This window comes from Oryctolagus cuniculus, chromosome 2 (genome assembly GCF_051225735.1).
Source record: "Oryctolagus cuniculus isolate XC-2025 breed Fujian yellow rabbit chromosome 2, ASM5122573v1, whole genome shotgun sequence".
Classification (NCBI taxonomy): domain Eukaryota; kingdom Metazoa; phylum Chordata; class Mammalia; order Lagomorpha; family Leporidae; genus Oryctolagus; species Oryctolagus cuniculus.
The window spans coordinates 8,485,331-8,504,068 of record NC_142868.1 but is presented as its reverse complement, the minus strand read 5'-3'; the positions used below and the strand labels follow the sequence as shown (position 1 = coordinate 8,504,068).

The following is an 18,738-nucleotide window of genomic DNA, read 5'->3' as shown; positions in this document are numbered from 1 at the left end:
TTAGAATATAGTGATTCTTCCCACCATACCTGCCCCCCCCACTCCCTTCCCACCTCTTCCTCCTTCTCCCATTCCCAGTCCCATTCTCCATTAAGATTCATTTTCAATTAACTTTATACACAGAAGACCAACTCTACATTAAGTACAGATTACAACTATTTGCACACCTGTACACACGAAGTTCTTAATACATTTTAAACCTAAACATTTTTACATTGGTTTATGAATTTCTATTTGATTTGAACAAGATATGCATTGTTTCTGTTTTATTTATTATTTATTAGTTATTTGAGAGAGACAGAGAGGAAAGCTTCCATTTGCTGATTTGTTGCACAGATGCCTGCAATGGCTGAGACTGGACCATGGTTAAAGCCAGGAGCCAGGATTGCCATCCAGGTGTCCTACGTGAGTGATGGGAATCCACTTGCTTGAGTCATCACTCCTGCCTCTCCCTGTCTACATTAGTAGAAGCTGGAATCAGAAGCTAGAGCCAAAAATTGAATCTAGGTACTCTGGTAAGGGATTTGAGTGTCTTAATTGGCATCTTTTTTTTTTTTAAACTTTAATTTAGTAAATATAAATTTCCAAAGTACAACTTATGGATTATAGCAGCTTTTCCCCCCCATAACCCCCTCCTACCTGCAACCATCCCATCTCCCACTCTCTCTCCATCTCATTCTCCATCAAGATTCATTTTCAATTATCTTTATATACAGAAGATCAATTTAGTATATATTAAGTAAAGATTTCAGCAGTTTGCACCCACACAGAACACAAAGTGTAAAATACTGTTTCAGTACTAGTTACAGCATTAATTCACATTGGACAACACATTAAGCACAGAGATCCCACATGAGGAGTAAGTACACAGTGACTCCTGTTGTTGACTTAACAATTTGACACTCTTGTTTATGGCATCAGTAATCTCCCTAGGCTCTAGCCATGAGTTGCCAAGGCTATGGAAGCCTGTTGAGTTCGCCAACTTCGATCTTATTTAGACAAGGTCATAGTCAAAGTGGAAGTTCTTTCCTCCCATCAGAGAAAGGGACCTCCTTCTTTGATGGCCTGTTCTTTCTTTCTACTGGGATCTCACTTGCAGAGATCTTTCATTTAAGTCCTTAAGTCTTCTTTTTTTTTTTTTTTTTTTTTGCCAGAGTGTCTTGGCTTTCCATGCCTAAAATACCCTCTTGGGCTCTTCAGCCAGATCCAAATGCTTTACAGGCTGATTCTGAGGCCAGAGTGCTGTTTAGGACATCTGCCATTCTATGAGTCTGCTGTGTATCCCGCTTCCCATGTTGGATTGTTCTCTCCCTTTTTGATTCTATCAGTTAGTATTAGCAGACACTAGTCTTGTTTGTGTGATCCCTTTGACTCTTAGACCTATCAGTGTGATCAATTGTGAACTGAAATTGATCACTTGGACTAGTGAGATGGCATTGGTACATGCCACCTTGATGGGATTGTATTGAAATCCCCTGGCACATTTCTAACTCCACCAATTGGGGCAAGTCCGATTGAGCATGTCCCAAATTGTACATCTCCTCCCTCTCTTATTCCCACTCTTATATTTAACAGGGATCACTTTTCAGTTAAATTTAAACACCTAAGAATCATTGTGTGTTAATTACAGAGTTGTCTTAATTGGCATCTTAACTACTAGGCTAAATGCATGGCCCTGTGTTCCTCCCCCTCCCCCCCTCCCCCCTCTCCCCTCCTCCTACCTCCCCTCCCCTCTGCCTCCCTCCCCCTTCTGCACTCCCCCCTCCCTCCCTCCTTCCCCCCTTCCTCCCTTCCTTCCTTCCCTCCCTCCCTCTCTCACTGTCTAACTCTGTCAAATAAAAAATAAAAAAAGAATGCATGGAGACTGCAATAACTTGTCCAATGTTTTGAATGTTCCTGGCAACATATTTAATGGCCCAGTACACAGAAGAAAAGCAGAAAAGCAGTGTTTTTTTTGTTGTTGTTATTCCTGTGTGCACAGTACTGTGATTATTTTAAAACATTTATTTTATTTATTTGAAGGACAGAGTTAACAGAGAGGCAGAGGCAGAGAGAGAAGGGGAGAGAGACAGAGAGGTCTTCCATCTGCTGGTTCACTCCCCAGAAAGGCTGCAGTGGCTGGAGATACACTGATCCAAAGCCAGGACCCAGGAGCTTCTTCTGGGTCTCCCACACAGTGGGCAGGGACCCAAGGAATTGGACCATCTTCCACAGCTTCCCTGTTTCATAGCAGAGAGCCAGATTGGAAGTGGAGCATCAGGGACTCAAACTGGCACCCATATGGGATGCCAGCAGCTTTACCCATTCTCCACACGCCGGCCCCAGTATGTGCTTTTAACATACTATATTCAAACTTTAAATCATAAACCTTTTTGCACTTCGGATGTATACCAACCAGAAATTCTTTATTGATTTTCATGCTAGACTCTTAGGCATGGAAGATATCAAACATCATTTTTTTTATTTGTGTGTATCTCCTAAATGATATCAAACATTATCTAAATGTTTACAATACCTAGAATACTAATTGACTTTGAATGAATGATAGTGACAAATGTTTAAGCTTCAAGATGTGTTTACTCCATTTCCTGGACATGACAAAATGTGACTTTTGCAATGATAAATATGTCACTACCATGTGGATTAAGATGCAGTTGCACAATTGACCAAATTTTATCTTTAGCACTTCCCCATGAGTGCATCAGTGCTCCTTGTAGCTTTTACCCAGTCCTTTTGTGCTTTTCTGTTACTTTTGTGCTTCTGCTCTACCTGGCTACCACTTCCATTTCTAGGTAGCTTACAAATACTCTTTGATAGAATAGAAATTAAACTAGTGTTCACCCAAAGGATCCTTTCCTGTTAAGACCACTTCATTACTTTCATTGCATTTTCTATTAGAAGAAAACTATTGAGTCTCAGTTCTGTGTCGAAGAATAAAGGTTGCTGTTTTGTAAGTAACGTTTTCTTTGAAAACATCATTAAACAGCTCATAAGCAAGCTGACTATTGTGAAACTACCCTCCATGAAATTTATGACATGGAGATTATGTCTTTCTACTTGAAGAAAGCAGTTTTGAATCTTCAGAGGCCTTGGTCATATCTGCCAGTTTAGAAACACTGTGCAAAACTTTATGTCAAATAGTCCAGCCCTCCAAGAAAGATGCTGCCTTGTTAATGAAACTCAAGTCATTTGTGTTAGTTGGTACTTTGGTCAGAATGTCTTGAGCACAGGTCAGTAACCTGATTGTGTTTAAGTAGTAGGGTTTAAACCAATGTTGTGTTGGATTAATGAGCTGCTTTACTGATTATGAAAATCCTTTCTCTTCATTGTAACCCAGTAGTTTGGCATGAAACAATTAAGTTTGTGGAAGTCAAATAATGATGTACAATGTTTCACTGACATAACCCCTCATACCTCATTTGACAGGTGGTAATGCTTCTGTTGATAGCATCAGGCTGAGTGCCTAGTAAATCATGAGTCTTGTACTAAAAGTTAATACTGCTTGATAGAGAACTAATATATCTCTGTACCTTTGCATCCTATTCAGTTACTCTCATTTGTCTATTGAATATTTATTTATGAATGCCATCACAAATAATAGCCCATGTTCAGATATTTTCTGTTTTTAAGTTAATAGGTGCTATTATGAAAGAAGATTTTTCTGAAATAAGATATTTATGTTCATATGGAAAAACAAGGATAGTTTCCAATCTAAAAAAACAAAGGGAGTATGTTATCTCTATCATGCCTTTTCATTCCAAGAAAAATTATAGCAATTAAAATCTAACAATGTATTTTTGATTATTTAGAAGAACTCTTTAGATATGAAAACAACAGCTGTTTTGCTTAAATGTTATATTCATGAATTTTTGTACATGGCCCACAACTATGTTTGAACTTATTCACTTTATATGGAATATGGAAGTTAGGTTGGGAAGAATGAGGGAGTGAACATCAAAAAGAAGTCTTTGAACCAGTAATAAATATTATTAAATATAAAAATTATAAATGGCACATGGCTTCCTCTGATTTCTTCCTTCTCTGCACCTTTAAAGATAATTAATTACTTGTCTCCCTGTGTTCCCACACATCTGTTCTACTAGTAAAGCAGCTAACTTGTATACGTGTTTTGTTGTATGTCTGTGTTTCTTTTCCCATTAGGTCTGCAGCAATTTGTGAGGAGGTCCTGTGTAATTCACTGGTGCATTCCTGATTTAGAGTGCCTGGCACATATTTGGTCATCAGTATTATTTGTCAAAGGAATTGGAATGAATGCATTTCCTGTATTTAGCATAAAAAAGCCTCATAATTCTTCACAGTCCTCTGAAATGTTGTGCATTAATGTCATGTATAATTGTGATGTTGAAAATAGATCTCAGGCTGTGTAGAAAATTCAGTGGACATTTATATTTTAATAATAGAGTCGTAAAGAATGATGTTTCTCGAGTCTGTTCCTTTTCTTCCCTTTTGTATGCATACGTTCTGCTGTTTCTTTTGTGATATGCTTGAATTTGTGTATTAATTTTCTTTTTCTATTTTGGTTTTCCCTTCTATTTTCAGTCGTTGAACAAACTTTCCATTTATTCTTTTTTTTTAATTCTTTCTTCTTCATCTTGTTTATGTTGTACGGAATTGACAGCATATTGTCAGGGCAGAAATAGTGAAGTACCCGGAAGAAGATAATCGACATACCACCTCTGCTCAGAGTAGAATCTGTTCAGTACAGTAGCGCAGGTATTAATGGATAAATTACTGCCATTTTTGGGAAGGGGAGGGGAGAACTAGTGAATACTGTCTTGTTCTTTAATCTTTATGAATAGGGAAATTCAGATGATTGTACATTATTGGAAATTAATATTACATAATTCCTGTTTTACAACTTTGAAAATTGGTCCTTTGCCAGGAAACTTATGGATTAAACAAGAAATTGAGAACAAATTAAAATAACTTTTCAGTTACTTTTAAACATATTTGTCTTTATGGTTGTATTTATTATATATACAGTGAAGTAGAGAATTAAGGTAGTTATTTCATTTTTCATTCCCTTCCACTTTTTATGAAATATCCAGGTAATTGGGAGAATATATTTAAAATTGTCCTTGACATACCCTTCTTTGGCTGCTTATAGATGCAGATTTAGGAAAAAGAGTTGAAAAAAGTAAAAAATTTGCTTTAATTTAAATTGTTACTTAGTGGTGAATATTAGGGTATGTTGCTAAATTAATTGTTTCACATACTCCCTTAACTGTGGGTTAGAGGGAAAGAAAAGAGTTAAAAGTGTCTTTTGGCTTAAATTATTTTAGAAATATGAAATATTTCTAAATTTCTTGCTATTTTATTGGAGTTGTTATTCATAACACAATAGTGAGCTATTTGGAAGAAAGAGATTTGGGAGGAAAGTTTTAAAAACTGGAAAAGTTTTTAAAATGGAGTTGCCTTCAAAATTTCTGCTTTATATGTGAGTCCTCCTAAACATATGTCTTTTACTAACTCATACTCTGCTGTAGACATACGAATGAAAGTTATGACTGAGTATAATGGCTTATGGGAATACTAATGCATAATGACAGTGTTACTTTGAAATAATGAGGTCTTGGCTATGAGTTAAATGTGTGTGAATAATTTAATTCTTTTGCTTTAAATTACAATGCATTTAATTTTTCATATTTGTTCATCTTTTTTTAATAAAACTTGTAATAACCTCAAGTCAGTGTCATAAAACTAGAAAAAAACTCAATGACTGAGTTGCCATTGCATCTTTAAAGCAAACAAACAAACAAAACTAAACAAAAAGAAACAAAAAAACCCAACTTCCCATTAGTTTGTTTTGGTTGATTCTTTTAGTGTCAACTCCTGCTTCATTTATGATGTCTGTCATCAGGAGTTCACCAAAGTTCAGACAATAAAAATATACTTGAAGGAGCTCTTTCTAAATGTTCTGATGTCCTGATAATAACTGTGTTTTCTTTTATGACAGAGGGTGGTGAAGGCAGATATTGTAAACTACAACCAGGAACCCATGTCAAGGACTATTCACCCGCCTAGAAGCTCTATGTGTGCAGTTCAATGAGCACATTTTTCTTTTCTATTGATAGTTTTGGCTGCCCTTCACCTCTGATGGGGCCCAAGACTTCAAGGAACTTGCTTTTATCAGTGACCATCTCTGTAGTTCAGTTCACACTTTCCTCCCAACTTGCTTCATCAGTAAGTGTTGCCGCACAGCCGCAGGCAGCTCTCTGGACTGGAAAGAATTCAACTTCAGGACCACACACTTTGAATTCAAAATGGAAAGCCCATTCTCTGGAATTTAGACTGCTTCATTGAAAAAGAATGGTATTGGTTCTTGTTATATCTCTAGTTTTATCCCCCCCGCCCCCCGGTATAAAACAGTTTTTTAACTAAATATGAAAACTGTCCAAGTCTTGATCATCAGCCTGGATTTTGCCACAGTATAGATACATTCTCTTATTGGGACTTAAATATCTCAAAGTGTATGTTAAAGTGCAAACATTGAAACAAGTAATATATTTTATCTACAGATAATTAAGAAGGCATTCTTTTGCTGTCAGTTGTGAGTAAAAATATATAAAGCTGTATCTAACAGAAAATGCTTAAAAAGAGACTGTAATAGAAATATTTTTTCATTTAAAAAAAAGAGTCTAAATGGTTTATATTGTAGTTTGTAACTCACAAAGTATTGAGTGTTTGATATTGTATTTTATTACTGTATCATGGTCGTTGTGTATTGTAGAATACTCAGGTTAGATGGCTTTATGAATTTTGGTCAATGTTCAGGTGATGCGCCACATGGACTTTTTCTCCTACAAACCACAGAAGAACACTCCCAGAGTGAGTTACAACGTACTGTTGGATCATTGTGGATCAGACTGTACCTGATGTTCAGATGTTTTTCTGTTGCAAATAAATCTATTTAAATTAATTTTGGGATGAATTTTCTTTAAGCCTTCTTCCTTTTTGGTACAGAAAAACAAAGTGGATTCAGTTGCACAATCAGTGATCCTCTAAAGTGAGCATATAGTCAGTCACTTGCAGTTGTTATTTTACTGGGACAGTTAAAGTCCACACTCCACAGCCTGCCATTCCAGGGTCTACATAGCAGCTTTAACCTTTCTTTCTACCTTTTTGCTTGCCACTCTTACCTGGTGCAAATTGAGCTGGGGACGCATCCTGTCGGCTTTTCTTTATACGCAAGTACCTGTACTGGGGATCCTCCCATCCCCAAAATGTCCATCTCCTGATGCCAGCCCTTAGGCACCATGAGGGCAGGGTTCTGTTTGTCTCGGTCATTGCTGTGTTTTTATCTTAAGGCACAGTGCCTGGCCTGATGGATGCTCTGTCTTTGCTATCTTGACGCAGGAACAAATGCTGCCCCTCCACAAAGCCTGTCCCCGTCTCCACAGCTGACAGGTCCACATCAGTACCTCTTGGATGGTCACACCCCTATGTGCTGTGAATCAGCTTTTTATGTCCCTGCCTCTTAACGGTTAACAAGCCATGAACTCAGTGAAGGGCAGCTGTGAGTCTCCTCTCATGTCTTCTAGAGTGCCTAACACGGTGCCTGTGGAGATTTTGTCACAAGTGTGTGCAGGAATTCTGGACACAGAATTTTACAGCTATGAGAGATTTTTAGAATTCTTGTTATTTCCCATTCTTTATGTGCCTAAGTAAACTTAAGTGTGGAGAGATTAACATGCTAGAGGTTCTGGAATCTGAGTTAAGATCTGATAGACCCCATCTCTAGGCCAAGAAATTTTTTTTTTTTTTTTTTTTTAGTTAAAAAGGATTTAAGAGATTGTGACAGTACTCATTAGGTAGCTGGCCCAACCTCTTTCTAGTTTGATTTCCATACTTTTCATTTTATAACAATCTAGCAGCCTGTTATCACTTCAGGGTGGTAAGTCCTTCCCTTCAACATCTTCCTGAAGTATGCAGGTCAGTTGGCTAGGGCCTTGGGATAGTGTGAAGTGAGCACATGAAATCGCAACCCTCAAGGATGCCGTAGTCAAGTAGGAGAGATATTTGTTGTTTCTGCTGTTATTTTAAAAGCCTACTATTAAACTTCCCTGAAGGTATACATTCAGTAAGGGACAAACTATGCTCTTTTGGTCATTTTTGTGTTGTGTTTTGCTCTTTATTTATCTTTAAGATTTTTATTTATTTATTTGAGAGGCAGAGTTACAGATAGAGACAGACAGAGAGGTCTTCCATCTGCTCTCTGGTTCACTCCCCAGCTAGCCACAATGGCCGGAGCTGAGCCGATCCAAAGCCAGGAGCCAGGAGCTTCTTCTGGGTCGCCCACAGTGGTGCAGGGGTCCATGCACTTGGGCCATCTTCTGCTTTCCCAGGCCATAGCAGAGAGATGGATCAGAAGAGGAGCAGCCAGGACTCAAGCTGGTACCCATATGGGATTCTGGCACCACAGGCAGAGGCTTAGCCCACTATACCACAGTGCCAGCCATTGTATTGTTATTACATCTGTGAAAACTTGAGGATTTTCAAGTGTTTTGTTTCCAGTACAGTTTCTGTAGTACTGTAAAATATGGTTTACATACAAGTGACTGCACAAGCTAAGTGTCTCTGGCAATCAGAGGAGGCAGAGAGAAACTGAAAAAGATCCATGATGAGATGAAGATTCTTGTTAAGCACTGAATGGGACTGAGCAGGGGACCGAGGGAGAGAAAGGCTGTTGTACATATGCACATTGCTTGGCATTTGTGACATGAACTGTTTAATTCCACACCAGTCTCTGAGAGATGAGTAATGCATTGTCCACTCTCACAGAAGAAATCAGAGCTTAGAGGAAGTGATTATAGGGTCCCTCCTTCAAGGTGACAAGCTACTGAAATGGTAGAGCCAGGAGTCACACAAAATGCTTCTGAATCAGAGTACTTGAGGCTGGTGGGGGGTTTAAGCTGCTTTCCATTGTGAAGATCACACAATTGACATCCTACCTGGGAATTGAAAGTGTTTGTGTTAGGCCGGCGCCGTGGCTCAATAGGCTAATCCTCCACCTTGCGGCACCGGCACACCGGGTTCTAGTCCCGGTCGGGGCGCCGGATTCTGTCCCGGTTGCCCCTCTTCCAGGCCAGCTCTCTGCTATGGCCAGGGAGTGCAGTGGAGGATGGCCCAGGTGCTTGGGCCCTGCACCCCATGGGAGACCAGGAGAAGCACCTGGATCCTGGCTCCTGCCATTGGATCAGCGTGGTGCACCGGCTGCAGCGGCGGCCATTGGAGGGTGAACCAACGGCAAGGGAAGACCTTTCTCTCTCTGTCTCTCTCTCTCACTGTCCACTCTGCCTGTCAAAAAAAAAAAAAAAAGTGTGTTTAATTTTTTTTAAGAGATTTATTTATTTATTTATTTGAAAGTCAGAGAGACAAGGAGAGGCAGAAAGAGAGGTCTCCATCTGCTGGTTCACACCCCAGATGGCTGCAATGGCTGGAGCTGCACTGATCTGAAGCCTGGAGCCAGGAGCCAGGAGCCTCCTCCATGTCTCCCTCATGGGTGCAGGGGCCCAAGGTCTTGGGGCCATCTTCTGCTGCTTTCCCAGACCTTAGCAGAGAGCTGAATCGGAAGTGGAGCAGCCAGATCTCCAACCAGCACCCCTTTGGAATGCCAGCACTGCAGGTGGCAGCTTTACCTGCTACACACAGTGTCGGCCCCTGTGTTTAAGTTATTTTGAGAAGTGGCAATGCACCTGTGCTGGCCCGTGCACCCTCACTCTAAGTACCTTGACTGGCAGAATGTGCACAAAACGGCTGTTGTAGGTTGTGAGTAAGTTTGTGCTGTGGTTACCAGGGTAAAAACAGGACTCATTTGCCACCCTCCCCCACCCCCTGCCTTCAGTATCATTGGTTTTCTGTGTGTCCCAGCTAAAAGTGACCTTTTGACTCGATGAAAACAGGCATAATGAACATGTAGTAGAGTATATGGCCAAAGATTTCTGAATTCCATATGACAGTTTTCTCCATACCTTGGGTTTTATTTTTGAAACAGAAACGTAGGGTTCATGCTTATTTTACTTTGACTGTTACCTCTCCTATCTACAGTTTTTAATTTAAAAAATTACAAGTCTTTCCATCTAGTTTTAGGCACTTTTGTCTCCTGAAGACACATGCTATAAAGTTTCAAACACATTGTGGTCACTTCTGCTTATTGAGCTTTCGAAAAACACAAAAGTCTTCCACCAGAACTGGTCATTGGATGCTGCCTTTCAAGTGCACCCTCTATTATGTGTGGCAAACCGCTCTGGAGTGGTTTTTGGAGTGGTCCAAGTAACTCCTGTGACTGCTTTATTATTCCAAGAGGAGGTAAGCCAGGGCTCTTTAAAGTTGATCACTGAAACAATGTGATGGATCATAGTAATTGGTGTGGCATTTAAAAATAGAAGGTCTTCTGGCTTTAACCCCTGCTAGTGATTGCTGTAAATTGTAGCTGGAGGTCCTGAGCAACAATTGCAACATTGAAAGGACACTGGAGTGCAGACCTGTTAGGCATTGTGGTACACATCTATGTCGCCACTCCTCCCAGGGTCAGTTTCCTTTCTTCTTGATGGAACACTCCTGTATTTTCAGCCACTCATCACTCGAGAAGTGGATCCTAACTGGTTTGAACTCATTAGGGTGTTAATCCCCCTTTACCTCAGTAGTTGCTCAGAATCTGGCTGACAACTCCATCAGAGCTAATGGAACTAGAGGGGACATTTACTGAGATGTTCTGAAAAACAAAAGCTATTCCTAGAATACTCTCTGTCCACTGGATTGGAATGAGAAAGGATAGAGCTCTGAGTGACATTGACAGTCATCTTGAGGCTACAGTGGGGGAGCCCAAGGGTTGGCTGATGCCATAGGAGCAGGAGAGGAAAGTCAAGAAAGTCTGAGTCGCTGTCATTGTGTGAGTTCCAGGTCAGGCCTTGCCCCGCCATGTTCAACATCATGATGTCAATTTCCCTGTATCATTTAGGCTAATGTCATTTTTTTTTAAAAAAATTATTTCTTATGTAAGCAACTATTATGTACCAAGACCTTTGCTTGCCAGAGAAGATGAAGATGATCTGAGTTTTACCCTTAGTCTAGGCATGCACATAACTAAGAATGTTAAATGCTTCACATTGTTAAGTGTTTCAATAGGCCTATAACATATTATAAAATGATGTGGCTTAGCCTCAAGTCTGGGGGGGGATGGACTGTAGATAACAGGAAATAGGGTCAACGGTGTAAGGTGATTACCCTCAAAAGTAAAGAAAAATTAGCCTACATAAACACACACACGCACACACACACACAAAACTGTTTCCTTCTGAGGAGGTGTGCACATGAATTACCTGGCAAATACTGAGTCAGTAAGTTTGGGGTGGATTTGAAGTTGTTTTTATATCAGCTCCCAAGTGATGCTAATGCTGTTGGGTTTTGGATTACTCTTAGAATTACAATGGATTAGGCCATGCCTGCAGTATCTCCCCCCATGGATGCCTGCCATGAAGAGAGAACAGGTCACAGTCATGATGACGATGATGATGAGGGGATTCAAGTTCCCTGAAACCACTGAGGTAGACTACGCCTGCCATGGAAAAGCGAAGGCATCAGAGAGACTCTAATGGTAGTCTTCAAATAGATGCCAAAGCCTGCTCTGGAAAAAGATGATGTTTGTACTATAGACCCCATAGTACTCCAGAAATAAGATGCATAGATAGAAGCTATGGGAAGGAGACTTTGATTCAGCCTGACAATGAGCCAGGAAAGGTAGATGGTCTGGAAAGGAGATTTCTATCCAGCCTAAGAAAATCTTGCAAACATTTCTTCCCAAAGATTGGGAAGCAATCCCAAAGAGATTGCTACTATAAGATGTTGTATCATGGTGGAGAGTAGCAAACCCACATGTCTCCTGGACTATGGAGGTGAGTAGTGGTGACTGATGACTTGGGAAGCATTTGTCCTGTTGAAAGACATTCTAATCCGATGTTTAAAGTTACATTGGGAAACTAAAACCTGTTAAGGTTAGGGCCACTCCTACACTTGATCTTACCCAAAAGGCCGAGAAGTGATTAGGGCCACTCCTAACCCATGCAGAAAAACTTTTTGCCAGTTAGAAAAAAATGTGGTCCCTTTCTTCAGTCATCTTACCTCTTTTAGAAAATTGCCTTTTCAGGAGGAGGGTTGGTGGCATTTGGCACAGTGACTACGGTGCTGCTTGGGCTCCTGCATCCAGTATCGGAGTGCCTGGATTGGTGTTTTGGCTTTACTCCTATTCCAGCTTCCTACTAATGGACACACTGGAAGGCAGAAGGTGATGGCTCAAGTAGTAGGGCCCCTGCCTACTCACATTGGGGGAGACCTAGGTTGAGATCCTGGTTTTGGCCTGATGTGGGCATTAGGGCAGCGAACCAGCAGATGGAGAATCTCTCTGACTATGTCTCTGTCTCTCTGTCTTTCAAGTAAATTTAAAACAATTGTTTAAAAATGAACAAAAAAATACTTGCTATTTTATTAGAATAAGACATTTCCCTGTCCTGGAAAATATATGATAAATCTTTAACATTAGTTGTGTCAACAGGAGCCATATGGATACTCTGAATTTGGCCCCCTGGGGACCAGATTAAAACCCTAAACCTTAATCTCTGGATGTAAAGCTGATGAAATTAGGGGAAAAAATTATTTGGCAAACTCTTTTTTTTTTTTTTTTTTTCAGAGTGCAGGATCATAATGTTAAGAGTAGGCCCTAGGGAAGCAGATCAGTTGGCAGGGTACCATGCAGTTCTAGGCATCAGAGAATCCACCTGTGGCAAATATGGTGTGCAGGGTTCTGGGAGCTGGTCAGTTCTACCTGAACAGGTTGAGGAGGTGGTCAGAACAGATCTGATGGGTGAAGGTCCTGGACCTAATAGCCTTGAATGAGACCACTCTCCCCCACATAACGTCTTCACCCCTGGGAAGTGATCCTTTTAATAGAGCAGGGCTGATGGGCTGAGCACAGAATGGTGTCCACTCAATTTTGTTTAGCCCTTTCCACACTGGAGAACTAGGGCAAGAGGAAGGGCAGACTATTGTTTTTAAGTCTGGCTTCCAGTGATACTGAGTGTTCAAGTCTCCCACACTGTACATTGATGCAGTCAGGGCTGTAGGCTGACCTGAGGGAGGCTGATGTCCTTGGCACTGCCCATACACCAGCTCAGTTATGAGCTTCCCTCTTCTCCACTTTTCCACTCGACCCACTAATCCTTAGTTAACCTGGAACCCCAGGGTGCACGTGGATGGGATTCCTAGCTGCCTGGTCTCTGCAACCCCTTCTCCTTTTGCAACACTGCTGCCTGCATCTCTATGCCTGGATTGCTCCAATAGCTGCTTCCTTCAGAGACCTTCAGTCTGCTGTGCACACAGATGTGAGAATGAACTTGACGCGTGGGTTTCAAGTAAGTTACTCATTCAGAATCCCTCAGTGGCGGTAGCCATTTCCATCAAAGTAAAATGAATTCCCCAGCTTGACTTTTTTTTTTTTTTTGAAGATTTATTTATTTATTTGAAAGTGTTTTACTGGGAGGGGGAGGTTTCCATCTGCTGGTTCACTCCAACTGGCCGCAACAGCTGGAACTGTGCCAACCCAAAGCCAGGAGCCAGGAGCTTCTTCTAGATCTCCCATGTGGGTGCAGGGGTCCAAGGACTTGGGCCATCTTCTACTGCTTTCCCAGGCCATAAGCAGAGAGCTGGATCGGAAGTGGAACAGCCAGGACTCAAACCCACACCCATATGGTATGCCGGCACTGCAGGTGGCGGCTTTACCCACTACGCCACAGCACCAGCCCCCAGCTTGACGTTTTATTCTCTAACAGCTTCCTTGCCCTTCCTTTTAAAACATATGTTCAGTTCTGGTGAGCACTTTGTTTTACCCATTGGTTCATCACTTCTGTGTCTTTACTGGGATTTATTCTAGGGAAAGAGGGACCCTGAAGAGGCCGGTTGGGAAACCAATTCGATTTTTTGGCTCAGAAACCGATTGCATGGCTAGTCAACCCACTTAACCTCTCCGGGCTGCTTGCTTACCTGAAAGACCACAGGATAAGGACAGTGTAGGGATCTGGAGCCCATTTGTTGAGTGTGTCATATGTGCACTTGATCATCCCTGTGACTTAGTATAGCAATAGAGCAGCTGTGCTGCAGTCTTTGTAAGCAAGCTCTCATCTGATGTATGTGGCAGTCATTCTTCCAGGTGGCCCCTGCCTTTCACACCCTTGTATTCTCCCTCACGTGAAAGCAGAGTTGTGACCCATAGAAAACTGCAGACATGATGTGTGATTTCCAGGGTGAGCCTGTAAGAAGCATTGCAGCTTGTACCTTCATCCTTTAATTTGTTCCCTCTGGGAGAAGCCAGGAACCATCCCATGAGGACACTCCAGCAGCAGTGTGGACGGGGCCTTGTAGAGAAGACATCCCACATGGCCAGCACCAACTTGCCAGCTCTTAGTGACAGCCAGCTTGGAAGCACATCCTCTAGCACAGCCAGGTCTTCCGTTGACTACAGCCCTGCCTCTGACTGCACCTTCATGGAAGATGTCACACCGGACGCACCCGGCTGAGCTGCCCCCAAGTTCCCCAGAAACTGTGAAAGATAGTAAATGATGGTTATTGTTTTAAGCCCCTAAGTCTTGGGGCAATTTGCTTCAAAGTAACAGGTAAGTAATATACTGGGTGAATGTATTACCTCTGATGGATGAGGAAACTGAGGCCCTCACGTGGTTTACTAACTCATCCAAGCTTATACTGCTAGTGAGTGATGGGGCAGGGCTGAACGTCCAGGCCACCTGGCCCAGAAACGTGACTTCTCGCCCATCATGCCACCCTTCATGCCCTCTTCACTCTGGTGTCTCTGTGCCTGATCCAGAGGAGCTGCTTATAGACAGTTTCAAATGAATGAGCCAAAACTCTTTTTGATTAAATGTAGAAATCAATTATAGAAGTGTATGTTTATGAGGGAACACATAAAATAAAGAATGAATGTTTGCAATCTCTTTTAATAATAACCAGGTTGGAATTACTTATTGCCTAGGACTAATTTCTCCAAATTTTTTAATCCCCAAATAAAACCCTATAATTTTTTCATTTATATGAGGGTACTTCAATAAGTTAATGGAAAAAATGGGATTAAAACAAATTTATTTTGGGGCAAAATGTTTGAAGTGTATAGTTTTTTCATAATATGCATTCTCATGAACTTTTTGAATAACCTTTATATAGTTATTGTAAAATAATGCAGAGAAAAATAAACCAAAATCACATTTTGGTGAGAAATCATCTTCCAGGTGTCTCTCAATGCATAATGTGCATATCCAGAAGCTATGCATACATACAAGTTGCATTCCATCAAGGGACTAATTCCAAACTTTACTTTCTTGCTCAGTGATACAGAAGACATTTTCCTGTAACTGGAGCATAAGTGCACATCATTGGTTTTGACTCCATAGTTTCAAATGTACGGTTGCATGGTAGTTTATGTCATCTTGTCTCCTTCTGTGTACATTTATGACCCCCAAGTCTTCACTATTATTGTTAACTATGCTGTTTTGAACACTGAACATCCTATGTATATCTTTCTGTATTTGTTTGCCTTTATATATTTACCCTAGGATAAATTCCTAGAAGGAGAATGGCTAGTTCCAAAGATTATTTTGAAGTTATTTTGTGTTTTCATAAATTTTGCCAAACTATGCTTCAGAAATATGGTCCTAATTTATCTTGCTAATCACAAATGAAAGTGTCCACTTGCCCATGACCTCGCCAACACCAGAAACAGTAAATTTCGTCTGTAAATTTAGTGGGTGTGCTGACTGCCTAATCTACACAGCATGATGAGGGCTGATTTCCATCAGTAATCGTGAACAAAGGCAGATAAAACCTCTGCACAATGTGAAGATCTGTGCCTACGGGGAGTTTTCCTGGTGCCTCTATTTTGGTCCTCAGATATTTTAGTAATGTCAGATTGTTTCTCATATATCCGGTAAATATCCTTAGAAACCTTTCATATGACCTTGAGTTGTATAATGTCACATCACACAAGTGGCTCATTAAAACAAAAGTAAGCCAACTGCCTTAGAGGGAGGCTTTGTTTTCCTGATTTTTCTCTCCTTCCCTCTGCAGCCTGCTGGATGACAGTTACCCCACCTGCACCCCTCGCTTGCACAGCATATCTCCTGCTCTCACAGCCACACCAGTGCCATTTGGCAGCCCCTAGAGGTTACTTCTTCCATTATCCTTCAGACCATGAACTCTCTGAGGCCTAGAATCTGGTGCAGCTTGAATGAATGGAAACTATATGGGAGGGTGTCACGAGTAACTAGTGAACCACAGTGAGCCGGGCAGAGCTCTGCCTTGGTGACTCTAGGCTGAAGAACTAAGCAACATTGCCTTAGCCACTAACCAGCTGTGTGACCCTGGGCAAATTCCTCCACCTGTGAGACTCTCTTTACTTGCATTGAGTCTGTTGGGTACCATCCGTGCTTCCTGGAGTTTGCTTGAGCAGCAGAATCATCTGGGAATCTTGGAACTTAGCAATTCTGGGGCCCAGCCTAGATGCAGGGCCCTGGATTCTGTTTGGAAACCACAGCCTCTGTGTCACTACCTCTGCTTTATTTGACCGGAACCTATGGACACCTGTGAGCCTCAGTTGGCTAATCTGTAAGGTGGGGATGATAACCAGGATGACTGCCCTGAGAACTTCATGGGCTGAGATGAGACTGTAAATCTGGAGAAGGCCCTCAAAAACATAATTCCAAAAATGGGTAGGAGCCATTGGTCTTTTGTGTCCGCCTTTCTCAGTGTCGCTGGCAGTGCCATTTTGCTTAACCAACCCTTACAAGACGAATGGGTGTCCCTTTGATTGTGAACGGGAAGTTCCCTCCAGGGGCCCTATCTTTTGCTTCTTCCACAAACAGCAGTCAGATTCCCTTGAAACCCCCTCATTTGTCCCAATCCACTGTAACCCACGCATGGAAGATTCTTTCTTTCCAGCTTCCCAAGACCCTTGGCTTTTGAGCCAACTTAACCCTTTCCTCTCACTCCACCACACCCCTGATTCTGTCCCTTACTCCAACCCTCTGTCTTTTTCTCAAATTTGTTTTCCGATCTGGCCAGGGGCCCAATAACAGATTGGCTGGCTGCCTCGTGTTGGGTCAGGGGGTGAAAATGATGTTGTGAAAAGCTGCCAGAAAGCTGAGCAAACCAAAATGTGGGTGCTGTCTCATTACTGTGGTGCTGTCTCTGCAGGCCCACCCCTGAAGGCAGTTGAGGATGATGAACCAATGAGGGAAGATAGAGGGAAGGGACCAAGGGTTTATCGAGTAGCTACTATGCACCAGGTACCATGGTACACATTTTTAATATTTTTTTTGCAACAGCCAAGCTTATAGAGCACTAACTCTAGCATGGCATTTGCATAGGCTGTCTGAGTTAATCCACATCCCAGGCCTGCAGGGGAATTGTCATTCTCATCTTACTGATCATACACTTGGAGGAATGAAATGTCTTTTCCAAGGTCGCAGGGTCAGCAAAAGGCAGAACCGTGGTTTGAACCCTACCCTTACCAACTTGAGTCTGTCCATCCTGACAGGAGTGGTGCTTATTCAGGCTCCATATTTAGCACTTAAATTTCCAGGGAAATACTTGAACCTAGAATGGGACTTCTTTTAAGGTTTTGGAGCCAAAATTATTTTTAATTTTATGGCTAGGAAAAATGTAAACTTACATTTTCAGCAGACCAGAGATGATAAAGTATGCATTTGTCAAATAAAATTCTCTGCTATGATAAAGTAAATCGTTCTTTGGCCTTGTAAAAAATTAGGCCTCACTTGAACTGTTTTCACTTCAGCCTCTGCTAATATTTCTGTTATCTCCATTAGGGATTATAATGATAAATGCCTTTTATTCGCATCGTTAAGCACTTCAGTGAATGTGTGAACACACAGAGCTGTGTAAGTCACTGAGAAATGAAACAACATGGTCTCCTGAAAAGAACTGTATTTGAGAGCCTGGCAGATTGAGGTTAGCATCCTGGCTCTGCCACTCACAAGCTATGCAACCCTGGTCAAATTCCTTAGCTTCTCTGGGTCTCAGTTTCTTAATGTGCAAAACATGGATACCAATACTTTTCTCACTGAGTAATTTTGAGGATGGAGTGAGATGGCACACTTGTAGCACTTTACTTTGCCCAGTCTCTAATACTAAGTGATAAATTCCACAGTTGTTACTGGAATAGCTCTCAACGTTACTAGCTATTTAATGGCAATACCCAGGACTCACTGCACTTAAAGGCCTTTGGGTGGCAGGATTAAGTCCAGGCCTTCTGGTGGGCCTTAGCAGCTGATCTATGTGGTTAGAAATAACTCAGGCAGTAGGTGGCAGAAACTCATTAGTGGAAATACATGGGTATTTTACAATGTTTGTGAGAAAATGAAATTTAAAAAGATAAGTTTATTTTGGTGCAAAAGGAGTTCACAAAACTTTTTCAAATTTATTTTTTATTATTTATTTTAGGCTTACAAAAAATTGTGATGAGTTACCATATACCCATCACCCCATTTTTACTATTAACATATTAGTGTCTTTGTCACAATTAATGCACCACAGTCAACCTTCCCAGTTTTTTAATCCAAATTCCTTTTATCCCTCTCACCCCTCCCAGCTTCTAATAATCAACATCCTGTGCTCAGATTGAGGTTTAAAATAATTTATTTA

The 18,738-nt window shown here is 41.3% G+C and overlaps 1 protein-coding gene across 3 annotated transcripts in view; it reads left to right on the top strand.

Annotated features, from left to right (window-relative positions):
- The window catches only part of RAB28 (RAB28, member RAS oncogene family), a 138,008-nt gene extending 131,068 nt beyond the window's left edge, over positions 1-6,940 (top strand). Inside the window, exons 7-8 of one of the 3 annotated variants that reach the window (XM_002709359.6) lie at positions 4,640-4,734; positions 5,978-6,940. In XM_002709359.6, coding sequence (XP_002709405.1) covers positions 4,640-4,729 — 90 coding nt within the window. In that variant the 3' untranslated portion in view covers positions 4,730-4,734; positions 5,978-6,940. Of the gene's footprint in view, positions 1-4,161; positions 4,735-5,977 lie in introns of those variants that run through there. The other 2 variants (XM_008274229.5, XM_089326942.1) reach the window with 2 other exon arrangements.
- The last annotated feature ends 11,798 nt before the right edge of the window (positions 6,941-18,738 follow it).